Raw genomic sequence first — 23,538 nt, 5'->3', positions numbered from 1 at the left:
AGATGCCTGAGATACAGACAGAGATGATGACGTGGAGTGATGAAGCGACTGGGGACTTTGGACCCAGAGAGGGAAAGGGACTGTGGGCTGAAAACTGGGGGAGAAGGGGGAAGTGTAGGGGGCAGGTTTCTGAGATATACCCTTTGGGTGGTTGAGGATGCATGGAGGGGACTGGAACTATGGCAATGAGATGATATACGATGGAATGAATGTAAAACTAAAGTTCTCCCATGTAAAAAAAAAAAAAAGAACCAATTATACTGAAGGAAGAAGCCCAAGCTGCACTGAGGGCCTGGCAAAAAATAAGGCTCCCAGAATTGATGGAATACAAATTGAAACCTTTCAAAACAAACTGATGCAACACTGGAGGCACTCACAGCTACGCTAAGAAATTGGGAAGACAGCTCCCTGGCCAACTGACTGGCAGAGATCCATATTTGTGCCCATTCTAGAGACAGGTGACCCAATGGAATGTGGAAATCATAAAACAGTATCATTAATATCACATGCAAATAAAATTTTGCTGAAGATAATTCAAAAACGTACAACAGTACATCAACAGGTAACTGCTAGAATCTCAAGCCGGATTCAGAAGTGGACATGGAACTAGGATTTCACTGCTTATATCAAATGGATCTTGGCTAAAAGCAGAGAATGGATATTCCAGAACATTTGTGCTCTTGAGAAACCTGTCCACAGACCAAGAAACAGTTGTTCAAACAGAGCAAAGGGATACTCAATGGCTTAGAATCAGGAAAGGTGTGCACCAGAACCGTAGTCTCTCACTATACTTAATCTATATGCTAAGCAAATAACCTGAGAAGCTGGATTATATAAAGAAAATGGCATCAGGATTGGAGGAAGACTCATTAACAACCTGCGATATGCAGATGATACAACCTTGCTTGCTGAAAGTGAAGAGGATTTAAAATACTGATGAAGATCAAAGACCACAGCCTTCGGTATGGGTTGCACCTCAATGTAAATCAAACAAAAATCCTCCTAACTGGACCAATAAATAACTCCTGGATGAATGGAGACAAGATTGAAGTTGTCTAACACTTCATTTTACTTGGATCTACAATCAACGCTCATGGAAGCAGCAGTCAAGAAATCAAACGACATACTGCACTGGGCAAATCTGCTGCACAAAACATCTTCAAAGTGTTCATGAGCAAAGACAGGGTATTGTCCATTGCCTTATGTGCATGTGAAAGTTGGACAATGAATAAGAAAGATCATAGAAGAATTGATGCATTTGAATTACGAAGAATTAGATGATTACTCAAAGTACCATGGACTGCCACAAGAACAAACAGAACGTGTTAGAAGAGGTATAGCCAGAATGTTCCTTGGAGGCAAGTATAGTGAGGATTTCTCTCTCATACTTCAGACACATTATCTATCAGGAAGGACCAGTCCAGAAGTACATTATACTTAGTAAAGTGGAGGGTCAGCGAAAAAGAGGAAGATCCTAACGAGATGGACTGACATTGTGGCAGCAGCAATGGGCTCAAATGTAACAACTGTGTGGATGGCACAGGACCAGGCAGCGTTTCTTCTGTTGTGCATAGTAAGGTCACTATGAGCTGGAGCCAGCTCAATGACACCTAACAACAACAAATATTGCCCTTATTTCATTAAAGAAGAAACTAGGGCTCAGAGTAATTATAAAACACAGAGCTATAAATCTTACATGTGGCAGAGTGTATTGGAACCCCGTCAGGTTCCAGGGTCATGCTCCTCCACTTCAAACACACTGGGTAAAGGACATCTAGTTCCCTCTCCTTCAAATTCTCACAGAATTCCATGCTACAAAGGTCAAATGCCAGCCTGCTCCTCTTATCTCCCACAAGACCACTGCACAGGCTAGTGACAGCAGACCTGCCTTATTACTCTAGTGCCATAAAAATAAAAGAACCGGGGCCTCTCAGAGAGCTGTCTGATCAACACAGCAGAGGCTGGGCAAGTAGAGGGGCAGACATTGACCACTGACCTGCCGTTTTTCCTGGTTTTGAGAACCATGTCCTTGTTGCACTGAGGACACTTCCTGATGGGTTCTGGCATGGCAGGGTAGATCTCTTCTTGCTGGGGCACCTCAGTTCCTTCCCCAAAGTACTGGGACAAGGCCTCGTCCAACCTGCAGAAAAAGACAAAGATTCATCCCAGCCAGCTCTTGTGGCAATGGCATTTGTAGCATCCATACAAGGAGAGAGAATGCATGAAACCTTAGGATCCAGACAGCTGTTGTGGCCACAGGTCCACACAGAGGACAGGATCAGAGAGGGCTGAGCTCACTAAGCAGTGCTGACTCCTTGACTCCCAGGTTCCTGGGCAGCTCTGGAGGGAGCTCAGCTACAGTCAGATAAAGAAATGGCTCCTTTCCTGCCTCATCACTGCCGTACACTAAACTGAAAACTGTGCATCCATGCACATAGTCCACAAGTGTCTGTACGGTTTGAGTTTAAACCAGTTTATGCCTATCTTTTCAAAGTTGGCACATGGTGGAAATCATTTTATTTCTAATAAAAACAACACATGCTGCTGCTAAATGAGTACCCCAAAGCCTCCAGAAAACAAGCAGTCACATGCCAGCACCTGAGAGAGCATGCTGCCCACAATTCAAGGCAGGCAGCATGAGAAAATTTCTAACATGAACAACCCAGGATAACTGGGCCAGGTCTTTTTGATTATTGTTCTGAAATTGTGGTGAGCCCTATGGAAAGGAACAGACAAAGCCCAGAGAAGGCAGACCTAAAGAGGCAGAGCTGATACGTGGCCAGGCACAGATCAGCTGAGGAAGACCTCATCTGGCAGGGACCAGCACTCCGAAGCCCATAGGTTGTAAGGAATGGCACCACCGTTTTTACCTGCCGAATCATTCCCCCTAAACTTCTTTATTAGGTAACCATTGTCATCACAAACAAGTCCAATAAACCCTGAGGCAGACTCACTTCTTAGCTTTAGCTACTGCTTCAATGAAAACTTGCTTATATTTCTGGACTTGCTGACCGAGGACCAAAAATTTGTCCTTCTTGCCCTCACAGATCAGCTTTAGATCAGCCTCCAGCTCGGCCCGGAGGTCTGGCTTGGACATCTGATAGCCCATGGAATCATAGCCTGTAAGGAGAACAGTGCTATGGGGACCAGCAGGACATGGTGCCCCACCCGTGTCCTGCTGGTCCCTCCCCCTTACCTTCCACAAGCCCCATTCCCAGGTGCCCTGGGAGAAACCGCTTGTCTGCTGTGAGCCCCACGTACATCCGGGCTTTGATTGTCTCAATGTGCTCCGCGTGGGTGGCATCAGTACCTGAAAGTCACTTCGTAGTCACTTGGAGAGCACCTCAATCCAACAAGACTTGTACTGACCTGACTTGTAAGGCACATGCTCACAATGGCAGCTGTGCTTCTCTCTCACGTCTGTGCACTTGTCACCACTGCCCCCACCATCAGTCCATCCTTAAATGCCTCCCTCCAGCCCTTCTCCTCCACTCTCTGTGGAACAGAGCCAGGATGCAGCCACATCAACTCATGTGCACGATCCCATTCCCAGTTTCCCCCTCCCCAAGACAGTCTCTACACCGTGCTCATCAATGAGATGCAATCAAGATCACCACAAGAGACCATTTCACTCCCACTGGGATGGCTAGAGGAAAATAGTCGGATAAAAACAAGTGTTGGCAAGGATGTGATATAACAAGATCTATCGCTGGCTGATTTACTGTAAATGGTGCAGTGACTTTAGAAAAGTCAGGCAGTTCCTCAAAAGTTAGACACAGAACTGATATACAACCCAGGAATTTCACTGCTAGGTATATTACTAAAAAGACTTAAACTTGTATATGAATGCCCACTGCAGCATTCTTCATAATAACCCAAAAGTGGAAACAACCCCAATGTGTGGGTAAACATGAGGTCTAGCTACAGAATGGAAACTTATTCAGCCGTAAGAATGAAGTTCTGACACATGGCACACTGCATGGAGGAACTGTGAAACATTGTGCCGAGTTCAAGAAGTCAGTCACAAAAGGCCACATGGGGTATTGGTCCATTTACATAAAATGTCCACAATAGGCAAACCCACAGACAGAAAACAGATGGTTGCTTGTCAGGGGCCGGGGACAGGGCGTGGCAGTTAGAGGGTACAAGGTTTCTTTCAGGGTGAGGAAAATCTTCTACAACAGATTATGCTGATGGTCACACAAGTCTGTGAATACACGAAAACTCACAAAACTGTACAATTTAAATGAGTAAATTATATGTTGTTATTATATGCCATGGAGTCGGTTCCGACTCATAGTGACCCCTGTACAGGGTTTCCAAGGCTGTAAATCTTTACGGGCGCAGAAAGCCTCATCTTTCTCTCGCGGAACAGCTATAAATCTTTACGGGAGCAGAAAGCCTCATCTTTCTCCCGCGGAACCTTGTGGTTCACAGCCCGATTCGTAACCACTACGCTACCAGAGATGGTAGGTGCATTATGTCTCAATAAAGCTATGGACTGTTTTCTTTCACAAGTACAGATCTGCCTATGTTGCTCCTTTACTTAGAAAACTTGCAGGGTTCCTGCTTACCACACATCAACAGACAAGTTCTGCAGTTTGCCACAGGAGGTCCTCAAAGTCCGGCTAAAATCAATGACTGTGGAGTTATTCAATCTAAACCAGGTGTTCACAACTCACTAATATTTTGACTGTAGGTAAGTTCTTAACCTCTCCGAGCCTCACTTCCATTATAAATGAAGGTAGGAATAGAACACCTGCATGACAGAGTTGTACTGAGGAACTAATGAGAGACAGAGATGGCAGTTTCCAGACTGCAAGTTATACTGACCAATGCCGTGCTTTTCCATGAGGGCAATGAGGTCAGCTTCGGTGAGCAGCTGGGGTGGGCTTGTCTCCCCATCTACCATCTCCACAGTGCTAGGCTGGAAGTGGGAGCCTCTCTCATACACAGGGATAGTCTGCAGAGAGTGGTAGAAGCTTCAGTCAGCTCATGCTATCATCATACTCAGGAAAAGACAACTTGTATTTCAAAGATTATGGCCCTGTTCCATAGATGGCACTAGAGCTGGGAACAGAATTGTCTCCCTACTCCTTGAGGCCCACAGGATCAGACACTCTGGAGACACAGCATCTGACCTCTACCTGAACCCTTCACCTTGTCACTCCAGTGATCATACGGATACACGTCCAGATAATTCCGGGCCAGAACCATGAGGCCATGGGTCACGAAGCGCTCCTGAGCTATATCGATCTCAACAGTAGTCTCCTGCCCCTGGGCATCTTGTGAGCAACAAGCCAGGAAATGGCGAACAATGAACTCATACAATCGCTGCTCATCTCCCTATGAAGAAAAGAAGAGAATTTGAAACTCCTTCTAGAACATTAACTCTCAAGGGTATCAGCATCATCAGTGGTTTAAACCTGGGTCAAGTCCTTCAAGTCAAAAGTTCTAAACAGAGCAGAATATACTACTCCCCATGTTGTGGCGCTGTGGGTTAATGTGCAGGACTGCAATGTTAGTATGGGTCTTGTTTCATTCATCTACAAATGGAGTTCTCCTTTTGCCAGCACTATCTCTTGAAGGGACTATCTCTTCCCTAGTTAATGCATTTTGGCTCTTTGTTGAAGATCAACTGACGGGAGGTGGATGGATTTACTTCGAGCTTCCTAATGCTGTTCTGTCGGTCTATGTGTCTCAGGCTGTTTTGACTACTGTGGCTGTGTAGTATGTTTTGAGATAGGGAAGTAAGAGGCCTCCTACTTTTTAAAAAAAAAGTAATGCTTTGCTTATCCAGGTCTCTTTCCTTTCCATAAAAAGTTACTGATTAGTGTTTGTATCTCTTTAAAGAATGATGTCAGAATCTGGATTGGATTGTATCTATAGATTGCTTTGGGAAGTGTTGACATTTTCACAATGTTAAATCTTCATAACCATGAGCATGGTATATTCTTCCATTTCTACAGGTCTCTTGATTTCTTGTAGTAGTGTTTTGTAATTTTCTTTGTTATAGATCGTTTGTTTCTCCGGTTAGATTTATTCCAAAGTATTTCATCTTTTATGTGGCTATTGTAAATGTTATTGTTTTCCTGATTTAGTTTTAGAACTTAGCTCCATTCATACCAAGGAGCTAAGAAGAAGAAACTGGCACAAATATGTATGTACAAATGATTGTTAATCATTAAAAATTATACTTTTAAAGAATCTTTCAGCATATGGGGAAATGCTCATGATATAAAATTGGGAAAAACCCAAATTATATAAAATGGAAAAAAGTTTACAAAGTTATTTAAGATTCTAATTTTAAGAATATTACATGCATTGGAAATAAAGGTGGTTTTTGAAGAAGGGCGGGGTATTAGTCATATTTTTGCTTATTTATCATCTGCATTTTCTAAATTGTCTGAAATGAATAGGTATTATGTCTATAATCATAAAGAACAACACATATTGTTAGATGGAAAAACAAACCTAAATGTACTTAACTTTACAAGCCTGCAGGTACAGGAAAGCTAAAGCAGCCCCTCCCCTCACGGAGCTCACTCTCCAGCTGAGGGAGTTACTGACATGTGTGATACAATTGGCACAGCTAAGTGTGATGACTCCACAGTGTCTACAAGCATGACGAGAGTGTGGGTTCAAGTTTCGGGATGGAGATGGACATTGATTCCATCTTGGAAGGACGGACAGGTTTCTAATCACTAACAAGGCACTGCAGTTGTGTACGGCACAGTGGAAGCATGGCCCCGGGCGTGGTGAGGGATATGGATGTGGGTGTGGCAGGGACTATGGGTGCGAGGCTCCACAAAGGCACAGAGAAGGTGTCTAAGGCAGTCTCTGTGTGTGGAGCGTCAGTGAAGAAACCCGAGAGCACCTGACAGTGTGGGCAAGTACAGCTGGCTCGGGTGCAGCTCATTCTGGAAGACTGCGGAACAGAACTCTGACACGGACTTCTCTTTTCTGACATGTAAGAGGTATTTCAAAATCACTAACTTCCTCACACAGGAGCACACAAAGTCAATCCAAATCTTACTAATAATCCCTCAGCATAGTTAAGAACTAACCTGCAAGTTGCTGGCATATTTGGTGGGGTGAATGGGAGGATGGGCTTGGTCGGACTTGTTCCCGTTGCGGGGGGTAGGGCCACCCCGCTCTAGAATGTTCTGGGCGAAGGCCCCCCAGCGTGGATCCGGGATCTGCTGCTCCACCAGCACTATCAGGTTCAGGTCTCTGGGGAAAATGTTTGTTTCAGTTCGAGGATAGCTGATGTACCTAAACAAAGGTAAATAAAGTCAAAGAAGTGACAGGGTCCTTTCATCAGCCTACAAGCAGCAGTTCAGCTAGATCAAAAGCTCTGGTGACTTCTGTAAATGCCCACCTGACCCAGCCACCTGGATCAGTACACCAAGACTTCCTGCACTGTGTTCCTGGTGAGTGGAAGCAGCAAGCAGGTTCTGCTGCAGCGTGGTGGAAGACCAGTGGCCCAGGACAGACTGGGGACAACTCTGCTCTGGCATGGCAGCAGGGGTACAGCTCGGCTCTGCTGCCCTGACAACCTGACATCATGTGTATCTGGAATTATAGTTATGTGGACCCTCTATCTTATGACACCGTTTCTGTCGAAACACTGGGATTCTTAGGTGGCGTGAACAGTTAAGTGCTCAATGACTAATTGAATGGCTGGTAGAACTCTTGGAAGAAAGTCCTGGTGCTCTGTTTCTGAAAGGTAACAGCCTTGACCACTTGATGGCACCATTATACCATGACACACCTGGAGTCACAGGAGTGGGAATTGACTTGATCGTAACTAACAACAGTAGCCACTTGAAATCAGTAAAAAGATTCTAAAACATAGTAATTAATAAAGAAAATGGCTAATGAGATCAATGACATTCTTTTCCTCATTCCTAGTCTGCAATCCAGTGTGACCGACACTGATAGTGCATCTCAACTCAGACCACCCCAATTCCACGGCTGAATGAGGCATGTGGCTACAGTGCTCAGCATCCGAGGAAGGGCTGTTTTATTACAGCAGACACTACTGAGAGGTGCTGGGGGCTCTATAGGAGGCTCTGGGTGTACTCTGGGGCTCTGATTTTGGGAATAATGGATTTGGAGTCCCTTTTCCAAATCAGGAGGGGGGAGTCAGTGTCACAATGATTTCACTTCATGTGTTGCTGTTAAGTGCTCTCGAGCCCATTCTGACTCATGGCAACCCTATATCGTTTCCAAGGCTGTCAATCTTTGCAGGAGCAGAAAAGCTCATGGGGCAATTGGTGGGCTCAAAATGCCAACCATGAGGTTAGCAGTCCAGTGCTGACTCTGCAGAGCCACCATGCTCCCACTTCAAATATAGGGTGGCAGATTCCTAGACCATTTGTGCTCCCCTTCTACACTAAGTTGTTAAGTGCCCTCAAGTCGGTTGCAACTTACAGCCTGCAAGTATAGCTTCTAAGGAGCAGCCACAGGTTTGAACTACTGACCTTGCAGTTACCAGTTTAGTGTTTATGCTACAGTGTGACATGCTACCCATTTCTAAAATATTTCATCCTGATAAAGATGCATCAAGTACCCTTGAGTGTAGAGTCTTTCGGCAATCCTCATGGTTTCTTTTGCATTTATTCTTAACTTGCGTGAAGCCAGTTTCTCGAGTTCCTGTGAAGTGAGTCAGGAGATGGGTTAGGGTGTTGGAGGTTACAGGGCACCCAGCAACACACACACATCTTCCTGAGCATGTTCCACTCCTTTCACACCAGCTGCTGCTCTCATATGGGGAAAGAATCCTCAGGGACAAGGGACAACTAGGGAAAAGATGCAAAACCTGCCTTGTCCTGAGAGTCACATCCCCTGCCTTCTGGGTCGAACCTGCATGCAATCCTAGTCCTGAGTCCAGCATTCATTTTACATGACTTACATGTTTACTGACTGTGATCCCTCATATTTAAACATAACTCTGAATTACTGACAAATCCAATAGTGCCAACTCTGGCAGAACCCTGGGCCCCACAGTCTTTCCTAGTATGTGGAGAGAGGGGGACGGACAGGTGTCAGTGCTTTGGTCAGCTATCATATTTTTCTGGGTCTGGGTTTCCTCATCTATAGAATTAAATGAGCACTATTTCTTAAACCCGACTATTCTTAAAAAATATAGATTTCAGATTCCAACAGACTTACAAAATCCACCTCTAGGGAAGGGACTTAGAATTCTTTAGCAGTACTGCAGGGGAATTTTGAAAGCGAAGTGTGAAGGAAACAAGGGCACGCAAACCTGGCTGCACATCAGAAGCACCTGTGAGGCTCCTGAAAATCCAGAGTCCCAGGCCCAAAGTAGACCAGTATTTCAGAAACTCCAAGGTTGGGGAAGAGAAATCATGACATTTCCCTGGCTCCCAGGCTAATCCATCTGCTAAATCCAGTCCTTAGCCCATAGTCCTATCTAGATCCATAGTGCACAGAGGGGTCTGTCCCCAACTCACTGGCCCAGCATACTATGGGACAAGCACAGTGGGCACTGGAGTCTACAGATGAATTCTAACTTGCAGCCACAGGCAACACTGCTCTGAGTCCTAACTTCCTGCATGTACAACAAAGTCACAATGTCCACATCTCAGGTTGTAGCAAGGATTCAGATAAGGTAAGTCCAGGTGCTGGCCTCTAGGAACCACTCAGTTTTGTTTCTCCAGTTTCTGCGCATTTCTCCTCACACCACATATGCAGTCTGTCTCAGTGTCCATACCAGTTCCACTGGGACCACCACCAGCCAACTGAGCACAGAACCTGCAGGTCTGAGAATGCATCCCTGTCGGGAAGTCAGCAACTGATCACAGCTTGCAGAAAGCAGCTGTTGGAGTGGATGTGACCATGGCCCAAAGGAGCTGTCCAGGTGGAACTGATTCTATGGCTCACATGAAGGCCACTGGCCTTTCTGTTATTATTTATTTTTCCACAAGGTACTGCCTTTTGACATTCATTCTAGGATCACAGGCTATCTAGAATTTGAGGACATTTCTGTCAGTCTCAGCCTGAGATAACTCTCCACAATCTGCCCCGCTTCCTTTCCAGCCACACATGCTCTGCCCCGACACACTCTGCCTCCTGGACGTGGGGCCTTTCTACAGGCTGACTCTGGTTCTCCTGTTGTCTCCTTACAGGCTCACCATGGACAGACACCTTTCCAAAAACACACTTACTCAACAGAGTTCTGTGTTCTCAGTGATACACCGCTGTGCTGACCATGCCAGCACGGAGCAGACAGGACAAAGACTTTGTCAGCTTGGTCCACCCTTATGTTCCCAGGGCCTAAATTCTTAAAAAATATCACTAAATGAGTAGGTGAATAGAATTTGTGTTAATAGATCATGTCTACCTTATCAAAGCCAGTTACTCATTCATTTGAATCTCTCTCTCTAGAAGTGAGGCCTGTCTCAAGAAAGGACATGGACTCAGGAGGAGGCAACCCCTATATACTTGGAAAAGAAGGGAGACTGTAAAATTGATGCACTGAGGTGAAAAATCACCTGAGGACGAATGGCTGACATGTAACTTAATGCATTAAGATTCATCAAGTTCTGAGATTCTGGTCTATGGGCAAGAAATAGAATCATGAGACAGACATACAGCTATACTAAACTGTCTTAAACCTTATTCAAACCCCTGGCTCTAATATCTGATCACCAATCAACTCAAGGTGATGGGTCCAGAGAGGACACAAGAATTAAACAAACTTGGACCAGACATTCCTGATCCCACAGAGAGGGGCATCTCACGACACACCAATAAAGCCACTTCCAAGTCCTGTCTGGCTGTCCACATAGCTGTGTGAGGGAGAGATGGCATGCAGCACACACTGACTTCTCATTACAGACAAACTCCCTGGCAGCTCTGGCTTTGGGCAGCAGTCTGTGCACTCAATGAACATGTGCCTGCTGCTGAGAAAGGGAAGGCTCCAGTGTGCTCAAGGCAGACTTCCAGACTTGCCCACTGAGCCAGACCCCAGCTTAGGACTCTCAGACTCCTGGGAAGGAAGCTGACTTACAGCCCTGACTACCAGAGGTTCTGATACGGGGTGGAAGAGCAGCCAGAAGCCAGCATTTTCACAAGCAGACTGACAAAAAGAAGCAGCCAGAGAACCTCAAGTTAGGAAGCACCACCCCAAGTCCCAGTTAATTTCCCTAAATGATGAGTAACATTCTCCAACGCTTCCTGGGAGGCTACCAGCTGTTCTTTTCCCTTGATGACATTCCAAGAACGCTGCTCACAGTATGACAAGTGCATTTTAACCAGCAAAGAATAAAACACACCTGCCTGCTCTATAAAGTCACCCCTAACGTTCCCCCCTGCCCCTCCATGTGTGGTGCACCTCCAGAGGTGACTCAGCTCAATGATAACTAGAATTTCCCTGAAAAATTGTTCCTCGGATTTATACAGGCTTGTGTCCCATGGGGATGGTCCTCATTGGGATTAAGATGATTGAGAAGCCCTGTTCTACGTTTGGTTTGATAGACGACATTTAAAAGGATGTTTACACTACTATGTAGCAATGCGGAAGAAATGCTTGGGTGAAAAACACAAGGTATTCTGGTTATAATGCTGTCAAAAATAGGCATATTAAAAAACTAGGTGCTGAAAATGGAGGGGCAGGCTTGCGGGTGTACTCTTTGGTTGTTTAATGATGCGTGGAAGGGATTGTAATCATGGCAATGAAATGATATAAGATAGGATGAATGTAAAGCTAATGTTCTCCCATGTAAATTATCACATAATTCACAATAAAAACTTAAAAAAAACCCAAAAACTAGGAAGGTACTACTGCTGAACATTTTGAACAAATAGGGAGAAATGTAGAACAGAATTTAAAATTCTCATGGAGTCCAGATTTTCTAGAGCCATGAAGGATAGCTGAATTATTGCCCTGAGATAATCTTTACATTTTAATCCAAAACTATCACCTGAAGTCATGTAAAAATCAAACAATAGTTTAGCGTAACTAGTAGATGTTTGTCCTGAGCATTATGCTTTTTTAAGATCTATGTCTAGGGGTTCAAAATGATAACAGCAACTCAAAAGACATGATACTTGGCAGACTCAGTGAGTCTATGTCAGTGAGGGGAAACGAGTCAGAAAAGGAGAGTCAGCCCGCATGATCGCACAACTCAAAGAATGAGCCAGTATCACTCAACTGTATGCATAGAAAATGATGTAGTATATCATCATCTCAACAGCAAAAATCATACAACAAATGACATGAACAAAAAAGAAAACACGTTCTAACTTGGGTAAAGGGGGAAGGTAGTTAAAAAGAAGAGGAAGGAAGATGACAAGAAAGTGGAAAAAAAGGAAATTGCTATTTTTTGTTCACATACTGGAAAGAAAACAATGTGTATTTATTTTCTCATTAAAATAAAAGCTTTTATCATATAAAAAGAAAAAGAAAAACACATGAGGCCATGCAGGCCCATGTTTTGGATTTTCCGAAATGCTTTCCTGTGTGGTCTGTAAGGGGTTAAGCTTCCTTCCACAAGTCTGTGCTGCATAACAAACAACAGAATGCTGATGTTACCCAGTGGTGGCAATATCCATCCAGAACATACCACGGTGTCCAGAGCTTGAGGCCTCCACTTACTCTTCGACTTAGAGTGGACCTCCACCACGGTTGCCACAGGATTCTAGAAAGCCAGGAAGAGAGAAGACCACATTGACTTGCTGGCACATCACCCCTGATTTCTTGTGACGGCTCAGCATCATGGGTGGTTATCAATCACCACCTCAGCTGGTGCAGACAGGAGTGCTGCCAGCTGAGGTAGGCTTTTAGCCAATAGTATGGTGGGAATCGTTTCCACCCTTCCAGACAAACCAAGTGTTTGCAGGGTAAATACACAGCCCTGCATTTCTTTTCAGGAGCCTGGGAAACAAGCAGCCTGTACACTTCTGAAGCCTATGCAGTGTTGATTTTTCAAAAAAATTCAGGATAGTATAAAGGAAGAGATACGAGAAAATACACAATATAAGCTGGGAACTCCAATCTTAAAGAAAACTTCACACTTGTAAGAGGCTGTAAATGGATAGAGAACTGAGCAGATGTGATGATCTGTGTGTATCAAAACCCCAAGTTCTCCTTAGTAACACAGAGTGGGGACCCTGCCTGGACTTCCTGGTGGAATCAAAGGGGCAGGTGCCTTTTGTTATCAGATGAATGTGCAGTGTCATTGAGGCTCCAATGGTGTGGGTAAACAGGGGCCTCCAGGAGGTCGTGTGGAATATGGCAAGAGCATGAGCTAGAGAGCTGATAATACTGGACTCAAATCTGCACTGTACATTACTAGTTTAGTGTGATTGGGCTATTTAACTGCACTTTCCTCATCTGTAAAATGGATACTGTTACTACCCTCACAAGCATATGAAGATTAAGTAACATGCAACATAAAGTGTGCCTGGTGCACAATGATCATTAGTCTCCTTTACCAAATCAATAATACACCTGCTACTGGACTAGAGTCACTTATGGCCGAACAAACCAAAAGTCTGTGGATTTGACACAATGTGGAGCCCTGGATGGATCGAGGTCTTTCCATTCTGACTGATGGGATGGTATCACAAAGCGGATAATCTGAGGGTCAAGGGAATGTGGAGGCAGAGCTGATGCTGAGCTGCTTCAACCTAGAGCGCTGTCGCCCCAGATCCTCCTCTGGCTGCCGCCTTTAATGCTTTAGTCAGTCTTACTCGCACCTGTTGCCCCTCAGAGGCCTTTCATGCACACCTCACCTAAAGATTCTCCATCTCCCTCCTGCCTCGGAGGCTGGTCTTCTCCTGTCTCTGCTTTCCTTTCCTTATGGCACTTATCCTGCTGGAAGTTTACTTGCTCACTGTGACTTGTGGGCTCTCCTGCTTCCCCACACGATGGTGGTGATTTTATCTCCCCTGTTCACTGCTGTGTCCCCAGCAACTAACACAAGCAATGCTTGGCACACAGTGGATTCTCAATAAAAACGTGACAAGCATGCTTGTTTTCTCTCTAGATGTCCTTATCTGACCAATGCAATAAAATGCTAGACCAGATGTTGTCCTGTCCTTCCAGCTCTATGTGTCTGGGACTTCAATCTTGATGAAGCTCTGGTGATCTGTTCATCTCCAGGAAGGCACTGTATGAAACAGTTCTGCACACTGCTGATTTTATCTAAGCTTAACACTGCATACAGACAGGAGTAGATCCTTTCCTTACATACTTTTAGTGTCGTTTTCATGGGGTTCTAGTCCTACTGGTTCTGAAACACTGATGCCCCAAAAGGCAAACCTACAGAACACAGAAAAAGCTCCAGTTCAGTGGGAAAAAGGGACAAGACCTTCTCTGCCAAAAGAGAAGGCGCTGAGACCTGAGAAGAGACTTCTTCCTAGGTGCTGATGATTAAGACATATTTCTTACCTCCATACATAGCTGGTAAAGGACGAGACAAGCTGTGTGGTTAAAAAGCCGATGTCTCTTCCAGTTGAATTCTACAAGGCCATCTTTGTGCTCATGAGTTACTGTATCGGAAAAGACAAGCAGGAAAGCAGAGAAGCTACATGATGTTATGCCCAATAAAAATGAGAATATTCAGGTGGAGAATCTACCCACTGCCATCAAATTGATTCCGACTCATACTGGAAATCCATAGATTTCCAAGATCATAAATTACACGGGAGTACACAGCCTCATCTTTTTCCCAAGGAGCAACTGGTGGGCTTGAACTGCCAACCTTACAGTTAGCAACCCAATACTTAAAAGGGAAAGTCAAGAAAGATGAAATAGTTCAGAAACAAAGGACCCTAGGACCATTTAGGGAGAAGAGCACAAGCGGAATGCAGGACCTTATCCAGAGAAGCAGTGACACCAGAGATGGATGCAGAGATAGGGACATGGAGAAGGAGCAGCTGAGGACTCTAGATTCATTTCATGGGAAGAGAGGGACTGAGAGCTGGCAGCCAGGTGGCAGACTTGCAGAAGGTGCCCTTTGGGGGTGCAAATTATTATATATTGTCTGAGTGTTTTTTTTAAAAAGATCTAAAATGAATAGAAACAAATACTGTTAACTGATGGTACATGGAGGGAATTATAATCATTGTAATGAAACAAAGTTGCTGAATGTAAAACTGATGATCTGCCCTGAAAACTTTCACTCAACTCACAAAAAAAGAAAGATGAAATAGAAAAGTTTCTTGACCACTAAGGAAACTTCAAGTGGATTCTTTATACCACAAGGAACAAAATGACAGGCAGCCAAGACTAGAAGCTGCACATCTAACTAGTAATATGGCTGCTCCAAGGTCCCTCTTATTGCTGGACCCTCTGGCTCCAGGCCTTTTATGGATTGAACTGTGTCCCCTAAAAATAAATGTTGTAAATTCTAACCCCTATAGTTGTGGATATAACCAAATTTGGGGATAGGGATTTCTTTGTCAATGAGGCTCAATCAGTTTGGGGTGTGTCTTAACCAGTTTTGAGATATAAACTGAGCAGATTAGGCACAGAGAAGCCTGGCAGGGGTGGGGAGGTATTCCAGGCACATGAAGATCACCAAAGGACAAAGGAAGAGAGACAAGGGCAAGGGCAATCCCCCAGTGCTTTCCCCTAGGGTTGGCACCCTGAATTTAAACTTGCAGCTTCTGAAACTGCTAGAAAATAAATCTGTTAAAGCCACCCACTTGTTACACTGCTGTTGTAGTAGCAGTCCATAACTAAGACAATGCCATGTGGCACACTGTAGGATCGGCACTGGATTGAGAATCATAAGGTCAGCAGTTCAAACCACCAACTTATTCCTCAGAAAACCAATGCAGGTTGCTATGAGTTGGAACCAACTCTGCAGCACTTAACAATAAGACAATGGTATAACAAGACTAGAAGTCATCCATCTATTGAGTGCTCAATGGCCTTTCTATTATTCCAGGCCCACCGGCTCCATGCTATCAACATCCCCTTACCTTTAATTCTGTGGAAGGTTTCTGGCACAAAAGCTTGAATGGCTTTGAACCTCTCTACCACAAACCCAAGTGTTGGAAACTGGCAGCTGCCATAACTGATCAGCTGTTGTGCCAGCACCTCTGGGAAAATCTTCTGGAGCCTTAGGGTCTGGAATCTTGTGAAGGCAGCACCTGGACACAGGCAGGGAGGGACAGTGAGGGGGAAGTCAGTTGCAGACATGCACTACAACTTAGCCCTTAAATCCCAGGTGTGTGGTCCTCACCAATCCGTAGGTCCAGTTCCTGCCTCACGTCTACAGCATCGCTTACTCTTTGGTTGGGCTCTGTCAGGTTCTCACAGGCTCCTCTGATGGCTTGTGGCGTGATCTCAGAGAACCGGGCTCTCAGTACCGGCAGACTGGGCTTCACTGAAAAACAGAGCCAGGTCATAGGAATCCACATTTCCTCTCATCACAACAGGGCAAAGGGCTCCCTTTTCTTACGCCACCTAGAATCTGCGAGTTCATTTTACTGATAGGGTTAAATTCATGGTGTATAAGAGGGGAGTCCTGGTGTGGCGCTGTGGGTTAATGCGCTACACTGCAAGGTTGGTGGTTCAAGCTCACTAGTCGCTCCTTGGAAACCCTCTAGAGGGTTGCTATGGGTCGGAATCGACTCGATGGCATTTAACAACAATTTAGCAACAGTGTAAGAGGGGAGTGTGGTAGCTTTGTAAGATAAGCACTAGACTGCGAACCACAAGGTCAGCAGTTAGAGCCCCACTAGCTGCTCCACAGGTCAAAGATGAAGCTTTCTGCTCCTGCAAAGATTTACAGCGTTGGAAACCAACCCTATGGTTGTATGCTGTGGAGTAGGTTCTGACTCCAGTATCTTGGACTGCTTTGGCAAAGTCCGCTCTGTTGGTCTTAATCTTGCACCTGGCTCAACAGGTCTGCCCTCTAGTCTCTGGACCTAATGTGATTCACCAGCTCCCAAAGCCTCACTTATCAACAACAGCCTGTCATCTGACCTGCTGATTTGGGTTCCTCAACTTCTTGAGCCTCTGTGGGTGAGGAGACTTCTCCAGACTGACCTCTGCACTAGGAATTTGGGACTTACAGTCTCCACAGTCGCATGAGTCACTTCCTTGACAGCTGTGGGTTCTGTGAGCCACTGCGGCACACTGCAGAGCCTGGGACTGAGGGAGGGGAGGAGTGGTGCTGGATAGCAAGGATTATGGAGTGGTACAAACATTTTGGAAAAGTCGGACATTTGGGGTATCTTTAATCTCCACCTCACAGGGACTAGTCTCATGTAGATCTTCCTAAAAGAAATAATCTATGTACTCATTTATATTTTGTTACACTTTCAACATATAATTAGAAAAAAAATAAATATGAAGCCCTGTCTTTAAGGAGCAGCCAATCTACTTGGGACCTACCACGTGATAAGCTGTGGGCTAAACGCTTTATACTTGTTAACTCTTCCCACTTCAAGACCCAATGAGTGATTTAGAAGGGAGGGTACATGTGGAAGAACTTGGCAGTGGCCGACGTATGCACAGATACAGGATAACAGCTCTTTATGTGATTCCAAAGTAAGAAAACTCACAAGTGACATCACCTACCAGCTTTGCACACGTGGATAATCTCAAACCCTATATTCTCCCCTTCTCTGTCACAGTCAGTCCAGATCACCAGAGCCTGGCACTGCTGTGTCTCTCGTTCCAGAGTTTTCTGAAATTCAAAGTAAAGGGACAGTAAGAGCAGACTCTGTAGAGCAATTATCTACTACCTCTCACTAAAGAATCAGAGTCTTGGCATGGTGCTGCAGGATAATGCGCTGGAATGCAAGGTCAGTTGGAGCCACAAGGTTGACGATTCAAACCCACCAGCCACTCCTTGGAAACCTTATACAGGGTTGCTATGAGTCAGAACCGACTCAACAGTACTCAACAATTACAGCTAAAGAATCGGACTGAGCCTTCATTAATGGTGCTTTTGAAGTATGATGAAAAAAATATCAGAGAAAACTGCCTACCAGCTACACGGGTGGTGACTAATGTAGTCCCTTCAGTTCAGAAGAATGGGTCTAGTAAAACACTCGACTAACAAGTATACCTCACCTCTAACCCCTCCCAATGTATACTTATAACTCCCCTTGGACATGTTTATCATTCCCCGACACATGCTTACAATTTTCTTCTGACATCCACACTAATAGCTTGCCTGAACACACTTTAACTCATCCTGACACATTTTTACACCCCTCAACACACACTTAAGACTCATCTGGCACATGCTTAGAACTCCTCCCAATACACGTAAAACTCACACTGAACATACTTATCACATGCTACAACCATACCTCAACACTTACAATTCCCCAAATGCACATGGATAATTCGACCTTTACACATCCTTATGCATAAAACTCCCCATACACACACTTACAACTTCCCTGACTTCCACTTATAACTCACCTCTGGAACATAATAATGACTTCCGCCAGACACACACTTATAACTCTACCCAAAACACATTTATTATTCCTCTCAACACACGCTGGCAATTCACCTGTGATACATACTCGTAACTCTCCTTGACACACACTTACTATTTAATTACTTCTAAGACACTTATAATCCTTCCTGACACACAATTATAACTCTCCCAACACACACTGTACAGGGTCACTATGAGTCAGAACCAACTCAACGGCACCAACAACTAACAATTCACCTCTGACACACTTATAACTCAACCCTAACAAATGTACGAAAGTTTGTGGACTTCAAAAAATTTGTGGAGAGGGGAGAACAAACAAGATGGCAGATTGGGTGGAAATGTAGTGAGGAGCTCAGTCATCAACAACACAGATTGTAGGACTAAGTAGGCTCAGGGAACGGTTCCAGAACACTGAACCACATATAAAGGAATATTTAGAAGGTTGGAAGGCTTACAGCTAAGGGAATTTGTAGCAGAAACAAGAAATCCATTGCTTTCTAATCCAAGACGCTCAGCTGTTCCCGGAGCCACCATCTTGGGAGAGACCAAGTGGGTGAAGGATCAAAGCAGCCACGGACACCTGACAGAACCGCGCAGATAATGGTGTGGACATTCTTTTTTTTCTATCTGTTCATTGGTCTCTCACTGTCTGCACACCTCCATTCTAATGACTAGAAGGGGTGCCTGAGTGAGTGGACACCCCACCCCCCACAGGGCTCTACTACACATGCACACAGATCTCCTCAAAATTTAAAGTGACAGTTTCCACTTAAAACCAAATGGCAGTGAAAAACAGCCACAGCCAGATCTGAACTGTTTATCACTGGGAAAAAGGCCTAAACGGGGATTGTGTATGTGGAACAGAACAGGTAGACTAACAAGGAAAAAGACTGAAAATTAAATCCTGAGTTACATCACAATGACCAACAATAGCATCTTGAAATTTCTCAGGAAGAAGAGTGAAAAGGGAAGCCCATCTCCTGATCACATCTACCTGGAGGCAATCAGAAAGCAAAAAAATACCAAAATACATACCCATCTAAGTATTAAGGCCACAGATAATTCCTGAATATGCCCCCAAAACAGAAACTGATGACCACATCAGCACATGTCCAGAAACGTGATAAAGTGACTGAGGAAACTGAGCTAGAAGCAGACCTACACTCCATACTGGAAGATGGGCAGGCTTTGGAAATGCCTGGGAAGGAATTCAGAAAAATGATTATAAAATGTATCAAAACATTATACAATGGTGTTGAGAAACATAAGGAAGAAGTCAGGAAAGCACTACAGGAACAATCAAATAAAATAGATACAGCATTGGAAACCATTCAAAACCTACAGAAAGAGGTCCAAATGATTAATAATAGAATATCAGAAATGGAGAATACACTGAAAGGGCAACCGAGTAGAATTGAAGAGATAGAGGCCAGAACTAGTGAGCTAGAAGATAAATCTCTCAAAACTACTCAGATAAAAGAGCAAACACAAAAAAGGATTAAAAAAATCTGAAGGAGGCCTAAGATTCATGTTGGAAAACATGAAGAGGAATAACTTAAGAATTACTGGCATTCCAGAACAGGAAGAATCATACAAGTCCAGAGAGGAGATAGTTGAAGAGACGCTGGAAGAAAATTTTCCTAACATCCTGAAATGCAAAAAGATAAGCATTCAAGAAGCTCAATGAATCCCAGGAAAGATAGACCCTAAGAGAAAGTCACCAAAATATATAATAATCAAGCTCTCCAAAATCAAGGATAAGGACAGAATCCTGAAAGCAGCTAGGGAAAAGAGAAGGATAACATACAAAGGCAAGCAAGTCAGATTAAGCTTGGATTTCTCAACAGAAACCGTGCAGGCAGGAAGGCAATGGGGAGACATATATAAAACCCTGAACGAAAAAACTTCCAACCAAGAATCCTCTACCCAGCAAAGCTGTCAATCCAATACGATGGTGTAATCAAAACATTCCAGGATAAAAGAAGCTAAGGGATTTTGCCAAAGCCAACCCTGCTATGAAAAACTGAGAACCAACAACATCAGAGAATGATGTACGTGGCAACATCACCCTGAACTCACTCCACAAATTAAAGAGTCAAGAACAGAATAAAATGATAAGAACAGAGGATCTGGAAGGTCAGTCTATGTTCAAAGCAATTACAAGGTGAAAGAAGGTAAACACAGAGGAACAGAGATCCAGGTGGTGAGAAGGTCAGGTAGATCACAGGATAAAATAGACTGTCTTAAATATAAGGTAACCACAACAGTGGGATTGGGGTGGGGGATGGGGTTTAGTTCTGGTGTTGGGGAGGGCAATACAAGAAGAGGGAGGAGGTAGAAGAACAAGATAGATAGGGGAACACTGAAACAGGTTTACATGGCCTAAGTGGGACAGAAGTAAATAGTGAAGCATGCTCAACCTTGGAACAACAGGGACACAGGGATCTAGGTACAGCTTGAAGAGGGGAAATAACACTAAAATGCTTGACTGTCTTATGAATATTGGTTTCCCTTGCCTACTATGTAAAATAGACACTTGAGTGGGATAGAAAGGAATGCTGAGAAACATGGTTAGAGAAAACTACTAAGCCCGTCTTCAGCCTATAACTGATTGGAATACCTAAAAGGGGTTCTAGAACTTGCCCAGTGAAATAGGCCTCTTGCAAAACCTTTGCAGAGTATAGCACCTTAGGTGGAAACCTGAGGCCCATCCAGAACCTTTTGAGGTAGGACATTCCTACTAGAAAGGACAAGCAGACCAGCCTGGAACAGCTAGAGCAACAGAAGATACATCTTCAAAGAAAGATCATCAGGAAAAAAACACACAAAAATGTCATCATCTTGAGAATAAAACTAGTCTTAATAATGAAAAAAAAAAAAAAAAAAGTCAGCATGACTGGCTACTACAAGAATATGTAAGCTGTTCTCCAAGAAGCCATCAAGGCAAGCAATCAAGTTCCTTCAGGACTTCTAAGACTGAAAGTCAAAGGGAACACATGAACGGGCATGTAAGCTTGCTGGCTACCACACTGGTCCACTGGTGAGCAGAAGAGGGGGAAAGGCAGCAATGAAGAATGGGCTGAGTTCAACCACAGTCCACTGACCCCTGATGACCAGGAGATGAGAGAAGAGGAAGGACTGGTTGGTCCCAAGTGTGGTGAGACCTGGGGACACTTGAGCCCATGGACAAGGATATAGCCACAGAGGGCTAGAGCTGAGAGTGAAACATCCAGATGATATGAATTGAGGGGAGATGCACAAGAACACCTAAACTTGCCAATAGTACCCATTTGACCTAGACTTCTTGGCTTGATAATCAGAACTCGACCAGAGGATGATTTAAAAAAAAAAAAAATTTTTTTTTTAGATAAAGGAAACAAGGGTAAATTGTTACAATTTGATGAACCTGACCTATACTCATGGAGGTAGTAACGCTGAATACCAACAGAGAGGGAAGGAGTCTTCACATCAAGTATCAATGCTATCCCCTCTGTACACAGGGTAGACAGGGATGGGCAACTTCTACCTAAAATGAGGTGGTGATAAAGGTACCTAGTGATTGGCTTACAAGGTTTCAAGAGGGAGTTTAGTTTGGGGGGGGGGGGGAGAAGAGGGAGAAAGAGTTCCAACTGAATAGTTTTTATTTGTCTAGATGAGTCTGGTGAAAAGAGATGGGGACAAGAATCGTATGATTCAATAGTCAGTAATTGTTATCATGACTAATTGCGACTATCCCAATTGTAAAGGTAGAAATTCTGCAACAAATACAGGGAAGTGGTTAATCTTACAGTCCAGAAAAGAGGACCCTAGGACCATTAAGGGAGAAGAGCACAAGTGGAATGGGGGACCTTATCCAGAGAAGCAGCACCACCCAAGACAAAGGCAGAGATGAGGACAAGGAGAGAAGGAGTGGTTGAGGACTCCAGATTCATGGGAAGAGAGGGACTAAGAGCTGGTGGCCAGGAGGCAGACTTGCAGAATGTGCCCTTTTGGAGGTCTAAATTATTATAAATGCCTGAGTGGTTTTTGTTTTGTTGTTAAAAAAAGCTACAGGAGTAGAGAGAAATACTGTTAACTGATGGTACACGGAGGGGATTATTATCATTGTAATGAAACAGGGTGTATGATTTGCTGAATGTGAAACTGATGGTCTGCCCCGTAAACTTTTACACAATCCACAATAAAAACCTTAAAAAATAAATTAATATATAAAAGAATAATTTAAAAAAGAATTGAAGAAGCTCAGAATCAATTAGTCCAATGGACTAATGGAAAATGTGAGCATCAGTCTTCATGATTCTGAGACCAGAATAACTAGACAGTGCCCAACTACCACTACCAACTTCCCTGAAAGGGGTCACATTAGAGGGTCCTGAATAGAGTAGGAGAAAATGTGGAACAAAACTCATTAAAAAAAAAAAAAGAAAAACAAACAAACAAGCAGGTTTACAGTCAGAAAGAGACTGGACAAACCTGAGGCTATGGCATTGAACCATCCTTCAATTCTAGAAAGAAACTTACCCTCATGATCCAATTTTCAGCCAAACAGAAGATAGGTTTATGCAAGGGACAACAACAGTAGCAAGATATACTTATCATAGAATGGTCAATCATTCCAAATAAAAAAGTTGAGAAGGGATAAGAAGATGGGTGGAATGCAAACAGAAACCTCAGGGAAGAAGCAGGCTAACTGTTGTTGCATGGAAGCATTGTAAATATGGAGATGAAACAAAATATCTGATTATTTGAATGTAAAGTTGATTGTCTTGTCTGTAAACCTTAACTCAATTCACAATAAAAACTCTTAAAAAAAAAAAAAGTTTGCAGAGAAATGGAATTAAGAGATAATGTAATTTTTCCATGAACTTTTTTTTTTCATGTTTTATTGTGAATTATATGATATTTTACATGAGAGAACTTTAGTTTTACATTCATTCCATCGTATATCCTTTCATTGCCATGGTTACAATCCCTTCCATGCATCATCAACGCACCAAAGGGTATATCCTATAAACCCGCCCGCTACACTCCCCACCCACCCCCATTCTTCAGGACCCAGTCCCTCTCCCTCTCTGGATCCAAAGTCCCCAGC

General features: G+C 43.9%; 1 protein-coding gene across 1 annotated transcript in view; it reads right to left on the bottom strand.

The window, feature by feature from the left end:
* Positions 1–23,538, bottom strand: part of TOP3A (topoisomerase (DNA) III alpha) — a 52,804-nt gene that overhangs the window by 8,069 nt on the left and 21,197 nt on the right. Inside the window, exons 5-16 of the mRNA XM_006875530.1 lie at positions 17,567–17,675; positions 16,224–16,367; positions 15,961–16,131; positions 14,423–14,523; positions 12,594–12,668; positions 8,576–8,658; positions 7,068–7,275; positions 5,161–5,346; positions 4,834–4,963; positions 3,197–3,310; positions 2,955–3,120; positions 1,997–2,140 (exon numbers count right to left, since the gene is read on the bottom strand). Coding sequence (XP_006875592.1) covers positions 1,997–2,140; positions 2,955–3,120; positions 3,197–3,310; positions 4,834–4,963; positions 5,161–5,346; positions 7,068–7,275; positions 8,576–8,658; positions 12,594–12,668; positions 14,423–14,523; positions 15,961–16,131; positions 16,224–16,367; positions 17,567–17,675 — 1,631 coding nt within the window. The remainder of the gene's footprint in view (positions 1–1,996; positions 2,141–2,954; positions 3,121–3,196; positions 3,311–4,833; positions 4,964–5,160; positions 5,347–7,067; positions 7,276–8,575; positions 8,659–12,593; positions 12,669–14,422; positions 14,524–15,960; positions 16,132–16,223; positions 16,368–17,566; positions 17,676–23,538) is intronic.

This window comes from Chrysochloris asiatica, unplaced genomic scaffold (assembly GCF_000296735.1).
Source record: "Chrysochloris asiatica unplaced genomic scaffold, ChrAsi1.0 scaffold00331, whole genome shotgun sequence".
Classification (NCBI taxonomy): Eukaryota; Metazoa; Chordata; class Mammalia; order Afrosoricida; family Chrysochloridae; genus Chrysochloris; species Chrysochloris asiatica.
The sequence above is the reverse complement of the archived record's forward strand: the minus strand, read 5'-3'. Positions and strand labels throughout refer to the sequence as shown.